Source organism: Euprymna scolopes, chromosome 5 (genome assembly GCF_053919585.1).
Source record: "Euprymna scolopes isolate OS-2025 chromosome 5, ASM5391958v1, whole genome shotgun sequence".
Taxonomy (NCBI): Eukaryota; Metazoa; Mollusca; class Cephalopoda; order Sepiida; family Sepiolidae; genus Euprymna; species Euprymna scolopes.
In genome coordinates, this window is record NC_136486.1 from 21,272,127 (window position 1) to 21,295,463 (window position 23,337).

The following is a 23,337-nucleotide window of genomic DNA, read 5'->3' on the forward strand; positions in this document are numbered from 1 at the left end:
ACATCGTAATCGTTTACCAGCACCTGACAATCCCCGTCACAAACAAAGTGGATCTCCTGGATAGCGGCAATATCTACCTTAAGGGACACCAGGTCTCTCACAATGCGCGCGGCCTTGCTTCGACACCTGATGCCCCTCACATTAAATGTAGCCAAGTTTAAAGACATGATCACTTACCTCAAACAGTGTCGCAGACGGGTCTTAAATCCTCGGCAGTAAGGACGTGGCAGGCCTGGGTGAGGCTCCCGGTAAGTAGATCAGTAGAGGGTACTCCGTCCTTGGCCACACCTCCCACGTCCAGCGGGAAGGTTAGCTTGAGTGCCCTGTAAAAGGAGGGGTGTATGTACAACTGACTCTGCCCTCACATTTGTAAGATAAGTTCCGAAGGATGCTCCTCATCCACCAACTGCTGGCCAGGGATAGCAACCTTCGCTTCATTAATCATTGCCCAAAGGGCTTCAGTTCGGGCATCCTTGTTGACCCTGATAAACGTGGTCAACAAGGGAACGTCCTTGAAGTTGGTCGGGTCGGCAACACTATCGCCACCGATGTGGGCAAAGTTCTTTAATTTGTTATAACGGACCTTTTGTTGTCCCTTGAGGTCCGGAATTGGTAAATGCGAATCCAGTTCGCAGATCCTGTCCCCCGGCAGGAAAGGGAGTTTCTTTGTCCTCTCTGTTCTGACGGGTTGAGGCTTGATTGGTGCTGGTAGAGGTTTGTTCAGGTTTGAGGAGGGAGGGGGGTTTGGTGTATTGGTGTTATTAGAGGAGGGGCTTGGCTTTAGCGTCTCCTGAGGAGTCGAATGCTCGATGGTAACCTCCTCTGCCTGTGGCGCTTCCCTCTTCCTTTTACTGCTTTTCCTCCCCTTCCTCCTCGCTGGTTTATCTCCAGTGTTGTCCCCCTCCTCTCGTTCTGACAACACTGCTTCCTCCTCCGATTCACTCGGAGATGCTGGTAGCTTCCTCTTGGCGGAGGAGGTTTGTACTTCCATCTCCTCTGCCGTAGAGGCCTTTTCTGGGCGGTTCGCGGTTTTCGCCGAGGTGTCCTTGTTTTTGTTTGCTGTGTGTTTATTGTTTGCGTCTGTTGTTTTGTTGTCTGTGTTTGCAATGTTGGTGTCGGTGTTTGTGGTGCTTTTGTTTTCTTTGGTGTTGGTGTCTGTAATCTTTTTGTTTGTGTTGTTTGTGCCAGGGGTGTTTTTCCTTGTGATGTCTGTGTTGTGTATGTTGATGTTACTATTTGATGTGATTGGTTTGTTGGACTGTTCTTTTTGACTATGTATTGTGCTGTCGTTTAGTGGCTTGGCTGGTCTGTTTCTTCGAACCACTTTGCTCCACCCCGCTTCTTCCTCGTGGCTCGCCGGTACTGCTGCTGTTGCTGGTTGTTGAGGGGGCTGTTGCTTCGGTGGTCCTGCTGCTGGTCTTTTTGGGCAATCCTTTGCCATGTGGCCTTGCTTTAGGCAGTGCCAGCAGTGTGGTCGCCTTCCCTCCACAATGACGGAAAGCGTCCAGTCCCCGTATTTCAGGACTGCGGGGATTTTATCGAAACTATCAAGATCCACACTCATAGACAGTTTGTAGTTGCCTGTCATGAGGTTGCGTGGACCTTTCACTGGCCAGATAGCCTCAACGTCCCCGTATTGGCTTAGAACGGCGCCCAGCTGTTTGGCTCCCAGGTAGCAAGGGACTCCCAACACTGACACCGTTCTTCTTTTTCCTTGGTACTCAGGCTTGAGCGCCAAGTGCTTCCAGGTGATGTTGGATCTGGATAGCCTTTCTGCTTCTCCCTTGTCAGGCAGAAGCAACTCCCACTTCGCAAAGCTCCTGCGGACTATGTAGCTTGCAGAGACCTTTAAATCCTGGAGGAGCTGCGTCATTGTCTCCTGGCCGACCCCAGTGAGGCTTTTACTTCTGGTGTCCGCCGTTACAAAAGAGATGACGCGATGTTGAAGCTCCTCTACTGCTCCCGGGAGGGGTTTTATAACATTTCCTTCCGTATAGTTTTTGAAAGTAGTTTCAAAAAGGTCCCTGTAGTCTTGTGGAGTGAGTTGCTTTTGCTGTGGGCCCCAAGCCTTCTTTTCCTCGCCTTGGGAACCGCTCTCTCCGTCTTTTGCTGGAATATTTCCATCCTCCTTCCCGGGTGTGGGACTTCCGCCCTTGTGGAGGTTCTTACTGGAGTTCAGGGCTGGCCATTCCTCTGATGTTTTGCTGCCGGAGCCCAACGCAGGCCAGTCCTCCGTTACCTTGGTGGCCGTGTTGGTTTTGCCCTTCTTCTCAGGCGGTTGCTGGCTTTGGTTTACTCCTGGACTTGGATGTGTCTCCCCTCCAGAGGATGCACCCCCGCTGGAAGATGTTGAAGGTGTAGCTGGGGGTGGTGTTCCCCTTTCCGGGTCCCCGGTGTTGCAGGGCGGGTTGTTGTCAGCCTGCGCAAAAAGAGCTTGGATGGACGCGATTGTCTCGTCAATCTGTTGCTCTTCGGTGCAGCTGGAACTTGCCGTCGGGGTGCTGCCCTTTAGGGGATCGGGGGAGACATTTCCGGCTGTCTCTTGGCTGGCTTCTGAGCGTTAGAGAGTGACTGGCCCAGAATCCGTTGCCTTTTCTGTCTCTTCGGCATTGGCTGCGCATTGATTGGTGGCGCTGCCCTCGTGGGGAGTCTTTGTGGAGGCTCCTGGGGTCGCCACGGGCTGCGGCCCTACCCCGCCCATTGCTTCCAAGGTCGCCGCGTGCCGGGGCCCTACCTTGTTTCCTGGCGCCGTCTCGCCGGGAGATGCATCCGCTCCCTCACATAGGGAGCCGTTAGCATTGGAGATGCTGCGCATTTGGGGTGACATACCCCTCCTGCCTGGCATCGTGGCGGTTGCACTGGCCGCTGACGCGGACCAAAGTGTAGTGGGGGGGAAAGAAAAACCAGGGGAATGGAGGGGGAGTAGCGGACTCAGAAAAAATTAGAGTTTTTGACTTCCCCTCACGGGGATGTCGGGTTAGCAGCTCAGATCCTCCCGCGAAGGGGGAGAGCAGAGAAGAAAGACGCAGTGGGTGCTAGCGGGTCAAAGTGCCGCGTCGCAATTAAGAGAGAGAGGGGATAGGCATCCCTGCCCACTGAGGGGAGCAGAAACGAAGCACCCGCCCTACCCCACATCACCCTACCCACTAACTACCCCAACGGAAGCGAGAAAGAACCCTGTCTGCTCGATCCACTGGGAGAGCAGCGAAGATAGACAAAGTTTGGGCCTGGCAGGTCCGAGTGCTGCTCAGGCAATTAAGTGTGGAGAAATTAGACCATCCCAGTCTCGAGAAGTGAGACCGAAACGAAGAAAAAACAACATGCAAAAACAACAAGTGAAAAAAGGAGGTCTCAACTACCAGCGATAGTGGTGTTGGTCCCGAGATTCCAGTCTCCCAAAAGAGGGGATCGGTTTTCGGGTCCAAGCTCCCACAAATGTGGAGTCGGTCCTTGAGGTCCTGACTCCCCAAAGGAGGGGGTCGGTCCTTGCTAACAAAAGTTAGTAATGATAAACACCTTAACCTAGCTAAAGAGCCCGGTGGTGGATCCCTTCCAAGAGCGAAAGTTTTGTATGCTGAGAGAACAGATACTACACTTTGATCTTATTTATATATTTTATTGAAAAAGAAAAAATTGAACATACAAACAGTACAAACAATACAAATCCAATTCAACAAAATTAGGCACAAGGCCCTATAAGAAATTGGGAGGGGGAGGGTACAGAGTCTTTTTGACTATATAACAGATGAGACTTTGAAGTCTTACTCTTGACTGGCAACATTTACCAAAATACCTCAATCACTCTGTGGATCTTAATCTAACTAATAACCCCAACGTTCAATGTAAAATTTAACTATGTACAATTTGTATAATAATTTCTGTATGTTGTGTGTGCATTTTTTTTTTTTTTTTTTTTTGTGTATATGCATGTGTAAGAAAATAAAGTTCGATTTCATTCGTAAAATAAAGTTCTTGAATTAATTAGAATAAAATGTTCGTGGAGTGGGAAAAAACTAACAAAAATGTTCATTTCAAAAATAAGGAAAAAACTACTACTGTGTTGTTTTGATCTTAGCCGAAAGGCCGAGAAGCGGGAGCAGGGAGGCCGAGAAGCGATGTATTTATTTGCTTCCCCACTAAGTAAATTAGGCACAAGGCCATTTTTTAATGTGGAAAGATTGGGGAAATGGGGACCAACTCCCTGGGGAGTAGGGGAGCTTGATAGTGACAATTGGTATGAAGGGTTTCCCCTACATTGACCAATAACTGATTGCTACAAGAGCAATGGTCTTATATGTGGGGCTGCCCCCCATATATGATCTTTTGATTGCAATACTTAGTTATATAGTTTATTGCATTTAATAAAATCAAACAACAAACTTAGGCCCTCTAAGAAATTGGGGAGTGGAAAAGTATTTATTTGCTTCCCCACGTAAGCAAAATATGACACAAGGTCAGTTTTTATGTGAGGTAAAGGAGGAAGAAGGGGAAGGGGATGGTACCTATAGGGTTACCCCTACATGTACCAATAACCAATTACCACAACGGCAATGGTCACAAAGTGCAACATCTGCGTGTGCATTTTCTTTTCTTTTTTCTTAGTGTGTGTATGTGTGTGTGTGTGTGTGTGTGTATAGAGATAAAAAGTTAAATTTCATTAGTAAAAAGTCTTAAATCTACCGGAGTTATGCACCAAAGTTCAAGTTGGAAGTGGGTAAATCTAAGATGATGTTCATGTACAAACTCCAACTGTGAGTCGATCTCCTCCCTCGACCATCCCTTCCGCTTCCTGAGAGGATCCTTTGCAGTGCCCTCCACTAGTTCCCGATAAAGCCTCTTCCTAGGCTATTCAAGGACACTTGTATCCAGCAAAGCTCTAAGTGTGGCTCGACATTCGGCAAAGAGCCCATGTTCCCCCTTCGGCCTATGACAGTCTTCTACCAAAGACTCTGGTTTGAGATTGGGAAACGAGTTCCAAACCGCAGGGACCCAAGGAGTGTTCTCCTCTAGTGAACGACGCAGGAAAGCCAACCTCTCAGCATGCTTGTGACACAAGAGACTGGGCAGTCCCAGGCCTCCCTTACTCGAACTGAATGTCCGTAGGGCAAAACGCGAACACGGAAACCCTGGCATGTGTGTCTCCCTCCAAGTAAAGCTATTCTATGCAGGACTGGTATAGTCGTCTCGTCCCTTAACTTACAAAGGAGGGGTTCCAACGCCAGGACGTACAAACGAGGTGACAGCGGACAACTCTGATGCATTGACCGAGAGACGGCGAGTGACTACCATCGGCCTGTCATACAGGACAAAGATCGACTTGTGGAAATCCGGATTAAAACCGGCGACTTCTAGCATGGATCCCAGGAACTAAACTGATCAGCTCAGCTTCGGTGTCGTCTTCTATTCCTTCTGTGATCGTGTGGATCAAATGAAGATTGTCTTGAATCAATCTCCCCTTCACAGCATAGCTCTGGTCTGGTTCGATCGTCAGTGATGACAACCTGCAAGCGATTCGCTAGAATCTTTGCCAAAATCTTTAACTCTGTGTTTAGCAGAGTCAAGAGCCTAAAATCATCAAAGTTTTCCGCCCCACCATGCCGTTGACCTTTCATCAGCAATGTGACACTTGGATCAAAGCCATTAGGCCGAGAAGCAGTCCTCCACTTTGATCTTGTCTGAAAAGTTAAAAATTTTTGTCGTACAAAAGCACGTAAAATCACAAGACAAAAAACTTAGGCATGAAATTAGGGGGAGGGGAAGGGTACAGGATCTTTCTAGATGGTTTACAAAACTTTGGAAATTACTATTGACTAGCAACATTTACCATAATACCGCACTCATACTTTAGAAATTTCTCTAGCATTTTTATAAAAAGTATGTGTTAAAGAACAGAATTATTTTTTTTTTTTAATAAATTTAATTTTATTTGACTGTGAAAGAAATGTTTGGATTTAAAAGTTCATTGATTTGTTTGTGTTAAAGTCCAATAATTGAAGAGAGTCCAACGAGTGAAGGTGAGGAGGAAATTCTAAGAAACACCCAAAAATAAATGTTGCAAACTAAACAAAATGCCTATCTCTAAGCATGGCTCGACATTCAGCAAAGAACTTTGAGTTCCCCCTTGACCTATGATGGCCTTCAGCCGAGGGGTCGGGTTTGAGATCAGGAAAAGCACTTCCAACTGCCGGGACCCACGAAACGTCTTAGGAAAGTCAACCTCTCTGCATGTCTATGGTATTTGAGATTATGCAGTACCAGGTCTCCCTTGCTCGAACTTTAAGTACGAACCTCCCTGCGAAGTGTTTTTCCCCTCTCCCAAAGAAGCGAGGAGAGGAGTTCTGTGGAAGCTTAGAGGCATTTCACAGGCAGGAGCAGTACAGACAAACTGTAAAGGATGTGTGGAAAGATGTAATGGCGCATGCCTCTGCTCGAACCTTCAAGGACAATCTCCTTCGAATCCAAGTCTCCACTGATGATGCGGTTTAAGCAGTCCCTGTGATTTCTTCGTAGCATCAAGCGAATGACTTGGTCACCATTCTGATGTTTGTGTGGCTCAGCATACACACAGTGATGTTATCGGCGAATATGCAAACCCTGGCGCACTTACAAGGGAGAGCTATTCTGCGTGGGGCTGGTGTAGTCGCCTGGTCCCTTAACTTGTGAAGGAGGGATTCCAACGCCAGGAAATATAACAGGCGACAGCGGGCAGCCCTAATGCACTGACCGAGAGACGGCAAACGACTCAGAAAGCCTACTGTTGATCTGCATCGCTACTGTCGGGAAAGTGAGCGTGTTTGTAGATAGCCAAGCATTCTGTTGAGCTGTGTGATTATGTTTTGCCCAAGGTGCCACCTGCTTAGGCTCTCTACCTGCAGGCTCATCGTCTTTGCCTCTTTTTGTCTTTGGGGACGTAGGAGCCTGAGATGTAACCATCTACGGTCCCTCATCCTTGTTGAAAAGCTTCTTTTCCAAGATGCCGGATGAAGGTTGGAGGCCTCATCGACCAAAACATTGCATTAATAAAACTCAAGATAAGAACAATAGTCCGATCAAAATAAGTAATACAATCAGCCCCATCTAAAAAATTAAGAACTGTAAAACTGTTGTTTTATTACTACGTTAATTGAATGATTTTCTGAGATTTTTAGACTTTTATTAATAAAACAAAACAAGACTTTAAGATTTGGAGTATTCAAGATTTGTTTTGAATAATCATACAAACTCTGTAATGATTTTATTCCATTTATTTTTATTTACTACACTTTCTAACTTTAAAACAGAACATGTATATTATACTCTTCCGTATATTTCAACGTAAGAAGTTCCAACAATTTATTGTTTAACTTCATTCATGCTTCAGCCTCAGATGACATTTAAGTCCTGCAAGAGACATATAAACAAGCTCACACATAGTACAAGTGTGTGGATTCAGTGATGCGGTCGATGGTATGGCTGCTGACTATTTAGCTCTTTCCCTTTTTTTCACGCAGATGATTCAAACTGTCATAATGAAACCTGTGAAGACCTTCAAAACAAAATGATTTCCATTCTTTGCAACCCAAGACCTTGTTCTCAAGACTGCTGTGTGCGATGCCAATTCTTATCACGCGCTTTTCATACCATGTCATTTGTTCATTTTCGGTTTTCCAAACTAGTGTTCCTTTTTGCTTTTCTTTATTTTAATTGAGTTGTCTCCTCTCCCACAAGTAGACGCATCATTCCTGTTCGACGGTCGCAGCAAAAAAGAGTGAATGAGGCCAGAATCCGGGTCCTAAAAGAAATGGGGGGAAAAAGGAGGGAGTTTTACCTCCTGTCCTTCCCTTCTCTGCTTTGCATTCCGATCTAAAAATAGAAATTGACAAAATCTCTTTCTTCACCTCTTGACTGATGAAATATCTGGTTGAATCCTTGGCTTTTGAGACCGGATCACAGTGTGTATCTGTTCTGCTGCTATACTTCACTTTTTCTGTCCTTGGTCAGTGGAAGAGAATTCCTTCGCGACTGAGACAATTTCTACCTTTGTCTACATCCAAAGTGCCCCTCTCTAGGTATAACGAGACCGATACTGCTGTTATATATTTGTTATCATCGAGGTTATCCTTGAGGGGTACCAAATTGAGCTTTCGTTACATTTGAATATGTTATATAGAGTTCTTCATTTAGGTGCACTTTTTACGTTTGGGTGTATACACTATATAACATCAAAGATTCCGTGTGATTGTCTCTAATATAAATGGTTGTGTGTTTGATTATCGTAAAGGGAATCGTGTGTGTGACATGTAATTTCTGAACCTACCTCTGCTTCTTCTCGCTGTTGAACCATCTAGAAATTTCTCATCCTGGAGGGAGACTTGATACCTGTTTGACGAAGATTTATCACTCCAAGACGATGAATGGGTTTTTATAGTTTTTATTTCACTTTCCCCAGAGGTCCTGCAGAAGTGGAAGTGAAATCTGCTTGTGTGGTTCTTCTTCACACACGTCAGCGTTCGTCTCCCCCCTCCCCAGTTAAGAGGGGGAGACCACGGAAAAACGTCCGTCTTCTTCAAAGCTCAAATCAAATCTCACAGATCTAGCCAACCACGTCACACATACGTAATTTGGTCAGCTGACCTTTGGTTCTGGTAAACGTGTCTACCTCCACGTTTACTCACCTCTCTCTCTCCCTCTCTATTCTCTTATAGAGACACAGAGAGAGAAAACAGAAAGAGTAAGAAAGCCAGAGAGGGGGGGAGAGATGCTCGTTAACACTGCACCAATCACACCAGGTGCCCTTAACCTCGTCGGACTTCACCTGATATGACAGATGTTCTTTCGATCGTACATTGTCCCGTTACAAGTTGGCCTGTTGATCGTCTTCACCCATTGTGTTTTCATGGTGGGGCGCTTTACCTATCGATCGAATCATCTCCTACCCTGTGTAGGTAGTCTCCGGGTACATCAATCACTCCGCTGGTCCTTGCGGCTTGCTGCAAAATGAAGAGTCCTCACCACAAACAAACAGAATTCCGGTTTATAGCAATAACAAACTATTTATTAATTTCATTACTTCATAACAGCTACTGTCTAAATTGAGGTGACTGACTATAGCAGTGAAACGATGTAAGACCAGACCAGTAAAGTCACAGATTTCCCATTAACACAGGCTAGTTAACATCATAACATCAGGCCCTGAGGGCTCCCAAATCGGGAGCGCTTGACCAGCCCAGCCGATCAGTTTGCTGGCTACGACTCTACTCTTTTTAGAATTCCTTTTTCTAAATCCAATCCCTTTTCCCCACCTCTCCTTCACAGAGTGGTTACAGACACTCTTTCTTTCTTCCTCTGAGGTTTTTACTTATTATCAAATTAGGAGTGATTAGTCATTCCAGGTCGAACAATGCTTGGCGGTGAGCCTTACCCTTGACCCCCATTCTAAGTTGTCAGCCTTAATCAGCTAAGGATCTCTGGATCTCTTCATACTTCTCAACAGATTTTAAAAACAACCTTTCATGTTAAGATATAAAAAAGACAATGAGATAAAAACAATTATTTGTTTTTTCTCTTTCTGACAAAATCCCATAGACATTTCTGTTTTGTCCCAATCAGACATCAACACCCCCTCTTCTGCCCTCTCTTCCTCTATTTGAAAAACAAGACCATCTCTTTTGACATGTAGATAATTCCAAATCTGTCTTCCTTTTTGAGACAATATAACGTCTGCTTTGCCTTTAACAAGCTCATAATGACATATCGGCGGTTAGTCCTATTTTCCTAGCTAAGGTTTTGCATTTCTCTGCACTCCTTCACCCCATCCCGTCCGGTCAAACACCCCCTCTCACCGCAATATGCACCTCACTGCATGCATTCATGACACCAATAGTGTCATACTAGGGAGCTGGATCTCCCCACATCAAAGCTCGATCTTTTGTGCAACACTGCCCTCGTGGGGAGACAAGTAAATAGGAAATAAATGTGGTTGCACATTCTGTTCCCTCAGACGGACTTTAACATTAGGTTTTAACAGAAGAATGGATTAGTGGACTCTCGCTCAGTTCAAAACAAATATATTTAGCCTATTGTTAGCGAACAGAGAGAAAATGTATAACGTTAAGGTGGCCATCTATAACATCCTCCCCTCCCCCCGCTAATTTTTTAAATAGGAGCACTCGTGTTTCTATTTCATGAAAATTTAGATGGCTTACGTATAAAGCCTTTGTCTTTGCGGTTACATCTGACTGGGTGTGTTCAAACATTTCCGGTCTGTCGCAATGATCATGCCAGCCGAAATCGTATTTCTGTTTCGCGACGGCTGTCATTAAAGCTTTTGACTTTCGTAAAGTTTTACGTTGCTTGTTTGGGGAATTCTTCAACTGGACGTGTCTTAAGTCCAGCACAGTTATTTGTGCACATAAGTTTCCTGCATATACTTTGCATCTAACGTTGAGTTAGAGTGGCAACTGACTGTTTTTGCTCTTGTCCTCCTTACTATCGTCATTGTCGCTTGACCTTTCAACATCGTCATCGATGCATAAAGTCTTATGAACGGCATTCACCTCACCAACCTTCCTTACAACACAGGAAAAATTTTGCCTCAGTGGCCTTAATATTGCTCGATTTGCTTTTGTGAATATTATCACCGATACATATAGTTTTATTAACAATTTTCATTTCGACAATTTTCCTCTTTCCATCACAGGAAAGTTTAGCCTTGTCTGCTTCCTTAACAAACTTCAACCTCTCAGCTGCTCTTTTATTATCATTGTCAGCAGAAATGATAGCATTGTCACCCGCAGTAGTAGTATTAGTATTAATAACGTCAGTAGCCTCAAGGTTACATTCTCATACCTCTCCTGCGCTACCTAAATGAATTTCTTTCCTTTCACCATTACCTTCCCAACTGCTTTCACTAAACTCATTATCGCATCTGTCGTCGTGATTATGGGCTAACTTACTCTCAACTGAAGCTTCGACTGCTGCTATGAATACTTTCTCATTTTCTAATTTTGACTCATCTTTCTCGCTGGTCTTTTGGCATTTTTCACTCACATCCGCAGTCGACAAGCATGCTGCGAAATCTTTAGACTGTCCGCTACTCTTGGTACAGTTTATTACTATGCTACATGGAGCATCTGCCTCGATTTTGGCATCTATGACTGGCCAGGATGGGCAAACTGACGTTTTTCTTATTTTTGTATCTACCCTACACTCAATATTACACTTGTGGGATTCTTGACTTGGTAATGCTAAGATATTACTTGTCCTTAATTTAACTGTGTTGTAGGCTATTTCAGGATTAGGAGAAATTAGTTGGGGTGAGAAATTCGTACAACTGTTAATGAACATTGCTATTGCACCTTTTAGACCACATTTTCCACATGTTTTGTGCCCTCTGCAAATTTCTCTATGGTGCCCATATTTTTGGCACTTAAAACATCTCTGAGGGGCTGGTATATATAGTTCCACTTTTTCAATTGTATATCCAATTTTGTCTTCTTTTGGAATTTTAGGAGTATTAAATGTTACTATATACGTCGTTGTAGGTATGGATTGACCGTTCCTTTTTATATTGATTCAGACATGACCAATTACTGTGTTTTCTTAGAGCATTTTTGATTCCTTCTGTCGTAGCTATGGTTAGTTCATGGCTTCTTATGACGCCTTTTGAAGTGTTTAACCTTTTGTGAGCAAAGTCTTGCATTTATAAATATGGAATTTTTCCATTCCTAAGAAGTTTTTTGCATCTTTGTGTTAGTTTTGACTAAACAAAAAAATTATGAATAAACACAATTGCCCAATTACGTTTACACATTTATTATACACTGACAGACCTTTAAACAACAAAAGAACACAATACAATAGCGACAGTTCGATAAGACTCACCGACTGGCGGAAAAAGTTCTCAGAGCTCACCTTGTGGTGGAACGAAGGTTCTCCTCTTCTTGAGAGGGAAAAGGCAACACGTCTGCCCATGACCAAAGGGAAAAACCAACCACCTTAGAGCAGGGGCAGATTACTCCTCCCCGGTGTCCTCTAATTTTTAGTCTCCTACATTTGTAATTGTCTACTGTAACAAGTAAGTTGCCATTTTTCATTCTTTTAACTGTTTTAGAATTGCTATTTTAAGTTAATACTTTTTCAATTAGAAATGGAGACAGTTCGCTTTTTTCCCTCCAAGGTTTCAATAACTATGAACCTTGGGAACTTTTCTTTACCAATATGTTCAAGATTGAATTCTTGCTCACTGTCCAAGCTGGTGACATCTGAAACGTCAGAGTGAAGTCTTTGGATTTTTCTGAGATCTTTAATTATTAGATCCATGTATAGTTGGTTAGTTTTTCATCTTTGTTGCTCCCCACTCTCCTTGGAGCCCAATTTCTCACCAAGGATACAAAAAATATACTCAATCGGTTGAGTTTGTGCCATCGCTTCCTGATTCCTCCTTTAGTTTCATTTTCCCAGTTTAATAGAAACATTAGGTAGGGAACTATACTGTTTTTGAGAAGCGTGTATTTCGTGGAAATGTATGCGACCCTTAAACAGTTAGCATAAACTCTTGTTGACAAGCAAGACTCTGAGACATGGTGTTTTTTACAGGTTTATTGTCCGTCAACAAAGGTAAAACTGAAAGGAATAAAAAAAATACATGGTTTCAGGAACACGTTGATACAAAATGAAGGTGTGAATTTATAAAGGCCTTAGATAGTTCAATAGCTTATGAAACTAAATCATTTGGGCATGATTGAAAGAAAGGCAATGAAACTGTAACATTCAAATTCTAAAGGGTTCCACACGTGGTGAGAAGATAAACAAAGTTCATTCGAATAAAGTAAATAATACTAAAAAATAATGCTTGCATTAATTAATTTTATAATTAGAAATATGAAAAAATATATTGCTTACCGAAGATGCCCAAAAATGTCTAAATGTTTTAAGGATGGAAACTAACCCATGTGGTTGTTTGTCAAGACAGCTAAACTGTCCATGAACACTGGTTGTGTAGCCGGTGTTAAGTCAGAAATAAACCCCTGAACTAGAGGGGCCGGGAAGGGGAGATAACTGCTAATAAATCTATGTTACACTAGGCAGAACACTCCCCGCCTGACGTAGTGATGTCATAAAAACGTTAATCCCTGGCGCAAAGAAAGACGATCTTTGTAACGGGTCTGAGGAGGTGTTTGATGCCGTCTTTTCTGGAGATTTTAACCTCCACTTTCCTAACTAGACCGTCCTCGCTTGGGAACACGCATGGAATCAGTCCCAAGGGTCACTCATTTCTAGCAGCTTGGTCGTCCTTGAGCAGCACTACATTTCCTGGTTCCAGGTTGGGTTGATCTGCTCTCCACTTAGTGCGTGTCTGGATAGAGGAGAGGTATTCTTTTCTCCACTTGCTCCAGAAGGTCTCAACTAGATGTTGAACGAACTTCCATTGACTTCTGATGATGTCCTTGGATCCGTGGCCACTCTCGTGTTCAAAGGAAAAACCTGCTTTCTGGGTAAGGAGGGTTGCTGATGTGAGTATGGAAGGTTCGTCAGGATCTGTCGATACAGGAACTAGAGGTCGGGCATTGACTATTGAAGTGACCTCTGCTAAGAATGTGGTGAGTAGCTCATGGGTCAGTTTTTGCTTGTGTTGCAAAAACATAGCATCCAATATTCTTTTTGTGATGCCAACCATTCTCTCCCAAACTCCTCCCATGTGTGGGGCATGAGGAGGGTTAAATAACCAGACGCAGCCCTGCTCTGTTAGATATTTGGTGACAGTTTTTATCCCCATTTGATTCGATACCCAACTCCCTACAAGCACCCACAAAATTGGTTCCGCAATCAGAACGTATATGTTTGGCAGGACCACGAATTGCAAAAAAGTGCCTTAGCACGTTGATGAAACTAGAAGTGGTCAGTGATTCAATGACTTCGATGTGGATGCCCCGAGTGCTCATACATGTGAACATTACTGCTCACCACTTGCTGTTGGCTAGACCGCCTCTTGTTCGGCGCGAGGAAATGGCCCAAGGACCAAATACATACAAACCGACGTTGGTGAAGGGGGGACAGGTGCTGTGTGTCTGGGTAGGACTCCGGAGTTTTCTACAGGTGATGCAGCGGTAAATGTGTCAGCTTACGCATCTCTTCCTACCAACCATCCAAAATCCTGCAGCACGGATAGCTCCTTTTGTCAACAGGCGACCCTGATGTTTGGTTTTTCGTGATAGTGGCCCACGATCAATGATCCTACATGATGTTCCCCGGGATGATGCTAGGGTGTTTCCTTCCAGTCTCAATGTCGGCTTTGCCGGCACGGCCTCCGATCCTCAGTAGGCCATGACTATCGATGAACGGGTTGAGACTCTTGAGTGGGCTTCCTTTTGGGGGCTTGCTCTTATTCCGTATGCTCGAGAGTTCTTCATACGTTTCCTCTTGCTCGGATGATGATGCTCTTGGCTTGTAGGAGCTCGTCCACCGTGCGTGTCTTCATACAGTAGTGTCACCCCTTACATACGTTATGTGTGGCAGCTTGGGATTGGTGAAAGGTGTGGGCAATGTGTATAAGGTTGGCTAAGGCTCTGGTTATTGACAGCCAAGTAGAGAATCTCTCGAAACGTAGGGATCCAAACCGCAGACTTGCTGAAGATGTGGTTAGAGTGAGCACTTGTGGATGGACCTCAAAGTCTGTACCAGGATTGATTATATCGTATCTGGTTTCTTCGGGGTGGATCTTGCATCCTAACAAGGGAAAGTCGGGACCGTTCAGCCAAGTAGTTCTCTGGAGGTGTAATGCGTGTACAGAGCGAGTACCTAAGTCAGCAGGGTTCTTGTCAGTGTGTACGTATCTCCACTGATTGGGGTGTGAAGATTTCCGTATATGCAATACGAGGTTGCTGACATACATATAAAAACGTCTGGTCTCGTTATGTATATAGCCTAGGACTACTTTACTGTCCGTATAGAAAGTAGTTGATTGGAGTTGCATGTCAATCTCAGAAGAGATTATCTCACTCAGTTCAGTGGCCAGGAGAGCGGCGCAGAGTTCTAGCCTGGGAACTGAATGTTCGGGTCATGGAGCAAGTTTGGCCTTCCCCATGACAAAACCGATTTGGTTGTTTCCGTCGCTGTCAGTAACCTTCAGGTAGGCCACCGCTGCGATGGCCTTGGTTGATGCATCGGAAAAAATGTGTAGCTCTTTACATGCTGCTCTTGAGGGCGGTATGGTTGTGAAGGCCCTAGGGATCTGGATTTCGTTTAGTGCCTCCAATGAGTCTCTCCATGAGGACCAGGTTCTATGCATTTCTTGAGGAAGAGGTGAATCCCAATCACTGTTTTCATTGGTCAGCTCTCTCAAGATAAATTTTCCTTGAATGGTGACAGGAGCAGCAAATCCCAAGGGGTCGTATAGACTGTAGAGGGTTGATAAAACGCCCCTGCGTGTAAAGGGCCTTTGTATTGCCGGTACCTTGAACGTAAATGTGTCAGTCTTAAGGTGCCACTCTAGACCAAGGCTGCGCTGCATGGGTAGTTCATCACTGCTCAAATCCAGGTCCTTTAGGTTGTTCGCGTGGTCTTCAGTTGGGATTGCCGTCATGACTCCTTCGTCAATGTAGAAGTTCTGGTTGACCAACTCTTCAACTGCTGGATCATAGTTGAGCTGACCCTTTTTAACTGCTTGTCTGAGGCAATAGATAGCTACAGCTGGGGAAGGGCTGTTACCAAAGACGTGCACTATCATCCGATACTCAATAATTTCTCTGGTAGGGTTGTTGTCACGATACCAGAGGAACCTCAAGAAGTTTCTGTGTTCTTTTTTCACTAAAAAACAGTGGAACATCTGTTCGATATCAGCAGTGACGGCAACGATTTCCTTCCGGAAGCGGGTAAGGACCCCAATTAGTGTTGTTCAAGTCGGGCCCACTTATTAAAACGTCATTCAAGGACACTCCGTCGTGTTTGGCGCTGGAGTCGAAGACCACTCGAATTTTCCCAGGTTTTTTGGGATGGTACACATCAAAGATAGGCAGATACCAACATTCTTCCCCTTTGTTGAGTGGGGGGGGGGCCAACTTCAGCATGGCCGTTTTCCAACAGCTTTTCCATGAAGGATAGGAAATGACGCTGCATCTCTGGTATTTTATCGAGGCTGCGTTTTAGTGAAGAAAGTCGTTTCTCCGCCAGTGCTCGGTTATGTGGGAGACGACGTTGTGGGGATTTAAACGGCAGTGGAGCAACCCAACTGTTATTTTTGTCTTTCCTAGTGCCTCGTTCCATGATGTGCAAAAAGGCAGTATTTTCGATAGAGGGTGCCACCCTTTCGTCGTCTTTGGTTCGCCGAAACAGGTAGTCCTCCATATCTGGAGAGTGGCTTCTTATCGCTGTAGATCTCTCTTACTGTAAAATCATTGGGACATGGTTCAAACAGAGTAGGGCGCCCACCATCGGATACGAATGTATGCAGTGTATTTATTGTCGTGGGTGGGTAAAACCTGCCTAAACAGACATTGCCTACTATGGCCCATCCTAGGTCCAGTCGTTAAGCGTATGGGGCATCATGTGGGCCTCTTATCTGTTTGTGTACTTTATGTACTCTCAAAATGTCGCACCCTAAAATTACATTAGCATTACAGGGGTTTTGGGTTCCACGGGAGTGATGAGATGGGATATTTTCTTTAGATGAGGATGGTGAAGGGCTGCCTCAGGAGTCGGGATACTGGATCTGTCGTTAGGTATTTTGTTGCATTCGATGAGGCTTGGAAGTGGGAGACTGTTTTCTCCATCTAGGGATTCCACCCAGAAGCCTGCCGCTCTTCTTCCCGTAGTCTTTATCACCCCAGCACATGTTTTTAAGGAGTAGGGGAAACTGGGCCCCTCATTCTTGAAGGTGTCGAAAAAGTCCGAATGTACTAGTGACCGGTTGCTCTGTTCGTCAATGAGGACATGCATCCTCGCTGCCTTCTTTGGTTGGTTGGCAGGGTAAACTTTGACCAAGCATATCTTCGAGCATGACTTTTCCGAGAGGTTGTCACCGCAAACTTGAGTGCATTGCGAAACCACTCTCCTAGCTGTTAGCACATCGTCCTCCCCGCCGTTCTCTGCAATGTATCTTATGACGGCAGTCCGTGGTAGTGGTCCTGGATGGAGGGCAGTATTATGTTCTTCGCTATCACATTCGCTGCAGCGAATGTTCGCTCTGCAAGATCTTGCCATGTGTGCTGTGGATGAGCAACACTTGAAGCAAATGCCACTGTTTTTTTAGAAAGGTCTCACGCTCTCTCAAAGGTTTCTCTCAGAAGGCACGGCATTTCGACAGAGGGTGAAACTTTTTGTGCAATGGGCAGTACTGGGTGAAGTCATCATTTTCCCTGTTTTGCCGGTGTATAGTGTTTAACATTGGGGGGGGGGAGACACTTCAGTCCTATTCACCGATACTATCCTTTGCCTGCTCTCCTGTGAAGAAAACCTGCCTATTGACAGGCTGGCTTTGAAGCCGGGATCGTTTCTGACCCTGGCTTGCTGTGTGATAAAATTTGTAAATATGTTGAAAGGTGACTCAGTGCCGCTCCTTATACTCCGAACCAACAGATAGCCATCTGTCTTGAAGGAAAGGTGGTAGTTTTGTTACAAAGGGGCAAAGCCCTCGAGCAGTGTCAAGGAGAGCTAAACTAGGAAGATTTCCATCTTCTTTAGCTGACAAGATTTCAGTAGCAAGATCGCCGAGTTCCCGGAGTCTGGGGAGATTGTTGCTCGACAGTCTAGGGAAGTCGTCCACTCGTTTGAGGAGGGCTTCCTCTATTATTTCTGGGGCCCCATAACATTCGTCGAGTCGCGTCCATATTCTCACGAGTCCTCTCTGGATGGTTCAGGTGGGCTGACCTCAGTCTTTTAGCGTGTTCCCTTGACTCTCTACTGAGCCATCTTACAAGAAGGTCCATTTCCTCGCTGGGTGAGAGGCCAAGATGTCCATGACATGTAATCCTCGGGCCTGTCGTTAAAGGCTGGTAGTCCGGTAGTGATTAATTCACGCCGGGTGAAGTATCTCACGAGGTCTGAGGTATATTGAGACTGAGAAGTGTCCCTGTTGTTGGTGGGGTAATGGTTGACGTCTTCAACATGCGAGTTAACGGAATGATAGCTGATAACAGGGGTGGGGGTCTGTTTGAGTATATCCGTCTGAGCTCCCTTGTCTGAGGGGAGTAAGCTGTTCGCCACGGTCAAACTGGCTACATTGGTATCCCTGAGCTATTTCATTCGTAAGTGGCCGGGGGTGCAGTCATCTCTTGTTTCGGCTGACTTGCTTGGTCGGCTAAATATTCCCTGACACGCATGTCAGGATCAACAGGAATACAGTCGAGTTTTGAATGGCTGCAGCTAGACCGTTCGTTTGCCTCGTCAGCAGCTTCCTTCAGAACTTCTGCTTCAGCTATGGCCACAGCCATTTCGCGTTCGAGCTGCAGTTTTTCCAACTCCATTTTTAGCTCAAGTTCCTTCCCGTGCTGTAGTCTCTCTATCTCCATCTTTATTTTTTGTTCCTTGCCGATGAAGGCAAGACGTGTTTTGGCTGCTTCTACCTTAGCCTGGGTGATGGCCGCGGCGGCTGCTGTAGACGACTTACTGGAAGACCGAGAGCGACGGGAGGCATGGCTCTTTGAGCGGTTTAACAAATTGTCTACCATCGTACAAAAGATAATAATAATAATAAGGTGGATGGTGATAAACGAAAAGGAATGAAAGAGAAGAAAAAAAAAATTTTTTTTTTTTTTTTAGCGAACTGTGTGACACTACTGTTTGAGCAACGTTCGTAGTTCTTACAGTTGTAGACCATGAAACATCCAATGATTAAGGAAGGGTCTTCGTTTTACTATACTGTTTTTGAGAAGCGTGTATTTCGTGGAAATGTATGCGACCCTTAAACAGCTAGCATAAACTCTTGTCGACAAGCAAGACTCTGAGACATGGTGTATTTTACAGGTTTATTGTCCGTCAACAAAGGTAAAACTGAAAGGAATAAAAAAAAATACATGGTTTCAGGAACACGTTGATACAAAATGAAGGTGTGAATTTATAAAGGCCTTAGATAGTTCAATAGCTTATGAAACTAAATCATTTGGGCATGATTGAAAGAAAGGCAATGAAACTGTAACAGTCAAATTCTAAAGGGTTCCACACGTGGTGAGAAGATAAACAAAGTTCATTCGAATAAAGTAAATAATACTAAAAAAATAATGCTTGCATTAATTGATTTTATAATTAGGAATATGAAAAAATATATTGCTTACCGAAGATGCCCAAAAATGTCTACATGTTTTAAGGATGGAAACTAGCCCATGTGGTTGTTTGTCAAGACAGCTAAACTGTCCATGAACACCGGTTGTGTAGCCGGTGTTAAGTCAGAAATAAACCCCTGAACTAGAGAGGCCAGGAAGGGGAGATAACTGCTAATAAATCTACGTTACTCTAGGCAGAACAGGAACAGTTGTGTGGCTATATCTCAGCAATTGATTGACCCTTGCCACCACCTAACACTTATTTGGCTTGCCTGTATTTGTAGTAAGAGTAAGACGATATTGTATTATCTTTAGACTTCATTTTTTTTTTTTATGTTGCAATTAACATTTGCCAGTGTAAGTGTTAAGGCTTGGTATGACTAGCCAATTGATCGGATCAGGCCTCTCCGACCTCCCGTCTAGTTGAGGTAAAGGCCAAAGTGGTATGTTGCAGGGCCACAACTTTTTTTTTTCCTAATCATGGACTGCTCAACCTCCAGGATCCTGTCCCAAGACATTACAGGTTGCTACCTATGGCCAACCACACAGAAAATGAATGCTCCAATAAAACTAAATACCCAAATTGCCTGGAAAACCAGATTCTGTTTCCACTTTTAGTTAATTTCGTTTTTTTTTTTTCCGTTTTCACATTTGAAAAATTTAATTTTCCTTAGTTTTTTATGTTTATTGAATTTTTAATATTTTTAAGAAAAAATTCAAATAAATTAAAACTTATAAAACAATTCAAACTTTTATTCTATTTGAAGAAATACATGTTTTTACATGTTGGAATTTTTATCATCACAAAAAGTATTTACAACAAATAACCCCAAGTATATTAAAATTACAACTTTTTGCAAAACAGTATTTCAATCATAATTCAAATACTTGAACAAAATTTGAACATTAATTCAAACATTAAAAAAAATGGTAAATTTTCAGATTAGGTCCACCTCCACAATTTTCTTTTAAATGACGACTTTTATAGGTTTTTGATTATGCTGAATACGAATATCGCATTGAAATTTTGCAGAAATAAGTAGTTCTCGAGATATAAAAAGTTGTATTATGCATTGTTCTTCGGCGGCCATTTTTGTTACGCGCGAGCCATAAACAAATCTACTGAGACTGCCGCCTACCGGAAACACATTTCTGGGATTGCCCCTCCCCCTACCACGTAGCAGAAAAAGCCACTGTTCTAAAGTAATAATCCCCCCCCCACACACACACAAAATGGTGCCCGCAAAACTGGAGGAAAAAAAACTAAAAAAATTTTTGAAAACAAATAAATTTAATGACTTTTAAGGGGGTTCCCTGTTAAGTATGTGTTACTAAATAATATTTCAGTTTCGCAAGAAAATAAAAATCAAAAAAAAATAAATAAAAGGATTCAACTGGCAAATAAGTAACAAACAAGAACAATTTTTGAGTTAAAACAACATTGAATTTTTATAAAAAAAATAACGGGTTTGTATTACTGTACACATAGATTCGAAAAAGTTGTCAAAAAACAAATATATAACAAATAAATTTTATCAAAGGCAAGATAAGTTACTTTTCTACCTAACTGGATATATTTTTGTGTTTTTATTCAATGTAACATGTTTATTCAGCTCGAAAAACATAGTGTTTACCGATGTATTGGAAAACTCAAGATGGCACCTCACTGCCTCTTTAACACTGTAAGTTTGAGAAAAGGTGTTATAAATAAAAAACTAGACAAAATACTGTTAAAAACCCGCCGAATATATGTCAACCTATGTCACGGTAACATTTATTGAGCGAGTTTTAACAGTATTTTATCCAATTTTTTATTTATAACACCCTTTCCGAAACTTACCGTGTTAAAGAGAGAATCGGGCGCCATTTTGAATTTTCCAATACATCGGTAAACACTGTATGCTTTTCGAGCTGAATAAACATTGAATAAAAACACAAAAAATATATCCAGTTAGGTAGAAAAGTAACTTATCTTGCCTTTGATAACATTTATTTGTTATATATTTGTTTTTTGACAACTTTTTCGAATCTGTGTACAGTAATACAAACCCAAAATAACTTTTGTTTGTGTGTGTGTGTGTGTGTGTTTTTTTTTTTTCTCGAATAAATAAATTTAAATGAAATATTGAAATTATAAATTCAATTAAAAAATGTCGGAATTAAAGCAACATTGGGGTTCCCCCACCCCCAACAAATAAATAATTTAAATGAAATATTGAAATTATAAATTCAATTAAAATATGTTGGAATTAAAGCAACATTGGGGTTCCCCCACCCCCAACAATTAAATAATTTAAATGAAATATTGAAAATGTTGGAATTAAAGCAACATTGGATTTTTATGAAATTGAACTGTTTTGTAAACATAATTTAAATGAAATATTGAAAATATAAATTTAATAAAATTTTGGAATTAAAGCAACATATTTTATAAAATAGAACTTTTTTTTTTTCCAAACAAATAAATAATTTAAACGAAAATCAACACTGAAAAGCGCCATGCGTTACTTTACTGCTCATGGTTCTGTAAACCATGTGTATACATTTTTGAAGCGTGACTGAAAAACTTGTGTAGTCATCATATCTTGTCGCTCCATCTCTTCAACCAGCGGCGTGTGCTTTCATTACCAACACTGAGGTCTTCGTCCGTGCAGTTGGGCAAGATGTTAAAATGTGCTCGATGGTCTGAACTTGGGCACCACAGGGGCATTCAGCAGTTGTAGAGTAACCCCACATGAGGAGGTTGTCGCCAATTTTTGCAACTTTTGCCCTTGCCCTATTCAGAGTGACCCACTCCGAACGGGACAGGTGTGTGCCAGGTGGTAAGGTTTCACTGGGCTCTGGCAATGCTATATTTGTAGACTGAGGGTCTACCTCTCTTCACATCTGCAGCCGATAAGAGGATGTAGGAGTGTCCGGTAGTTCCTCCACTGTGACAAAGCTTCGCCGGGACACAAGTCGTCTAGCCACCTCCGAGTAGCCATAGAGAGGGTGTCTGGGGTCTTTGAGTTGTTTAGTACGCTCAACTTTTGCAATTATATCCCGGCGGACTTTAGGTGGTGGTATGCCACTTAATCGGTATAGGACTGGTAAAGGTGTGCTTTTTAAGTTTCCGGTTATGATCCGGCAAGCTTTGTGGAGATCTGCGTCAATGCGGTGAGCATGGGCTGAGCAAGACCATACTGCAGCGCCATATTCAGCCGTGGAGTAACATAGGGCTAATGATGTTGTCCTTAGCGTGTGTGGGTCTGCTCCCCAACTCGAGTTAGCCAGTATGTTGACTAAGTTAATTCGAGGCATGATCTTCTTTCAGAGCTTGTCTATGTGTGTCTTGAAGGAGAGAGTTCGGTCCAATGTGATGCCAAGGTAGACTGGATATGGTTCATTTACTAGCTCCTTACCTTCCCATTGGGTTTTTAGCTTCCTGTTAGCTATGTGGTTGTTAAGGTAGAAACTACAAACTTTTGTTTTCCCAGGATTGGGATTGAGGAACCATTTCTTATAGTAGGAGGCTAGGGTTTTTAAGGCACTGGAGATTCTTTTCTCAATTGCTTCAAAGCTCTTGTCTTGTGTCGCAAGACACGTGTCATCCGCATAGATGAATCTACGGATGTCTGTAAATTCTGGTAGGTCATTTGTATAGATGTTAAACAAAGTCGGCGCCAAGACAGAACCCTGGGGCAGACCATTCTTCTGTGACCTCAACCGACTCTGCCTACCATCCATTTCGACAAAGAATCTTCGATTCCGGAGAAGAGATTCTATAATGGAAACCATTTTTCTGTTCTTCAAGGTCTGGCCAACTTTCAGCAGAAGTGCTCGGTGGTTGATGGTGTCATAGGCTGCCATGAGGTCGATAAATACAGCCCCTGTGATTTTTTTTCTTTCATATCCATCCTCCATGTACTGAGTCAAGTTCAGAACCTGACCAACACATGAACGCCCCTCCCTAAACCCAGACTGATCGTCCGTAAGCTGGTTTTCAACTATTGGTGATATCCTGGCCAGAATGAGGCGTTCATACAACTTGTACAGTACACACAACAAGGAAAAAGGGCAATAGCTAGATGGTAGTTGGGAATCTTTCCCTGGTTTAAGAAGA

General features: G+C 43.3%; 2 protein-coding genes across 3 annotated transcripts in view; one reads left to right on the forward strand and one right to left on the reverse strand.

Annotated features, from left to right (window-relative positions):
- Positions 1–23,337, forward strand: part of LOC145276733 (U1 small nuclear ribonucleoprotein A-like) — a 199,744-nt gene that overhangs the window by 158,891 nt on the left and 17,516 nt on the right. The gene's annotated exons all lie outside the window — the stretch shown is intronic.
- LOC145276560 (uncharacterized) lies at positions 15,038–15,805 on the reverse strand. The gene has a single exon (XM_080127754.1). The coding sequence runs from the start codon at positions 15,803–15,805 to the stop codon at positions 15,038–15,040; it is 768 nt and encodes a 255-aa protein (XP_079983880.1).

What these genes read in the sequence shown, in the direction of transcription:
- LOC145276560 (XM_080127754.1), bottom strand. Translation starts at nt 15,805, where the DNA reads ATGTTCCACTGTTTTTTAGTGAAAAAAGAACACAGAAACTTCTTGAGG.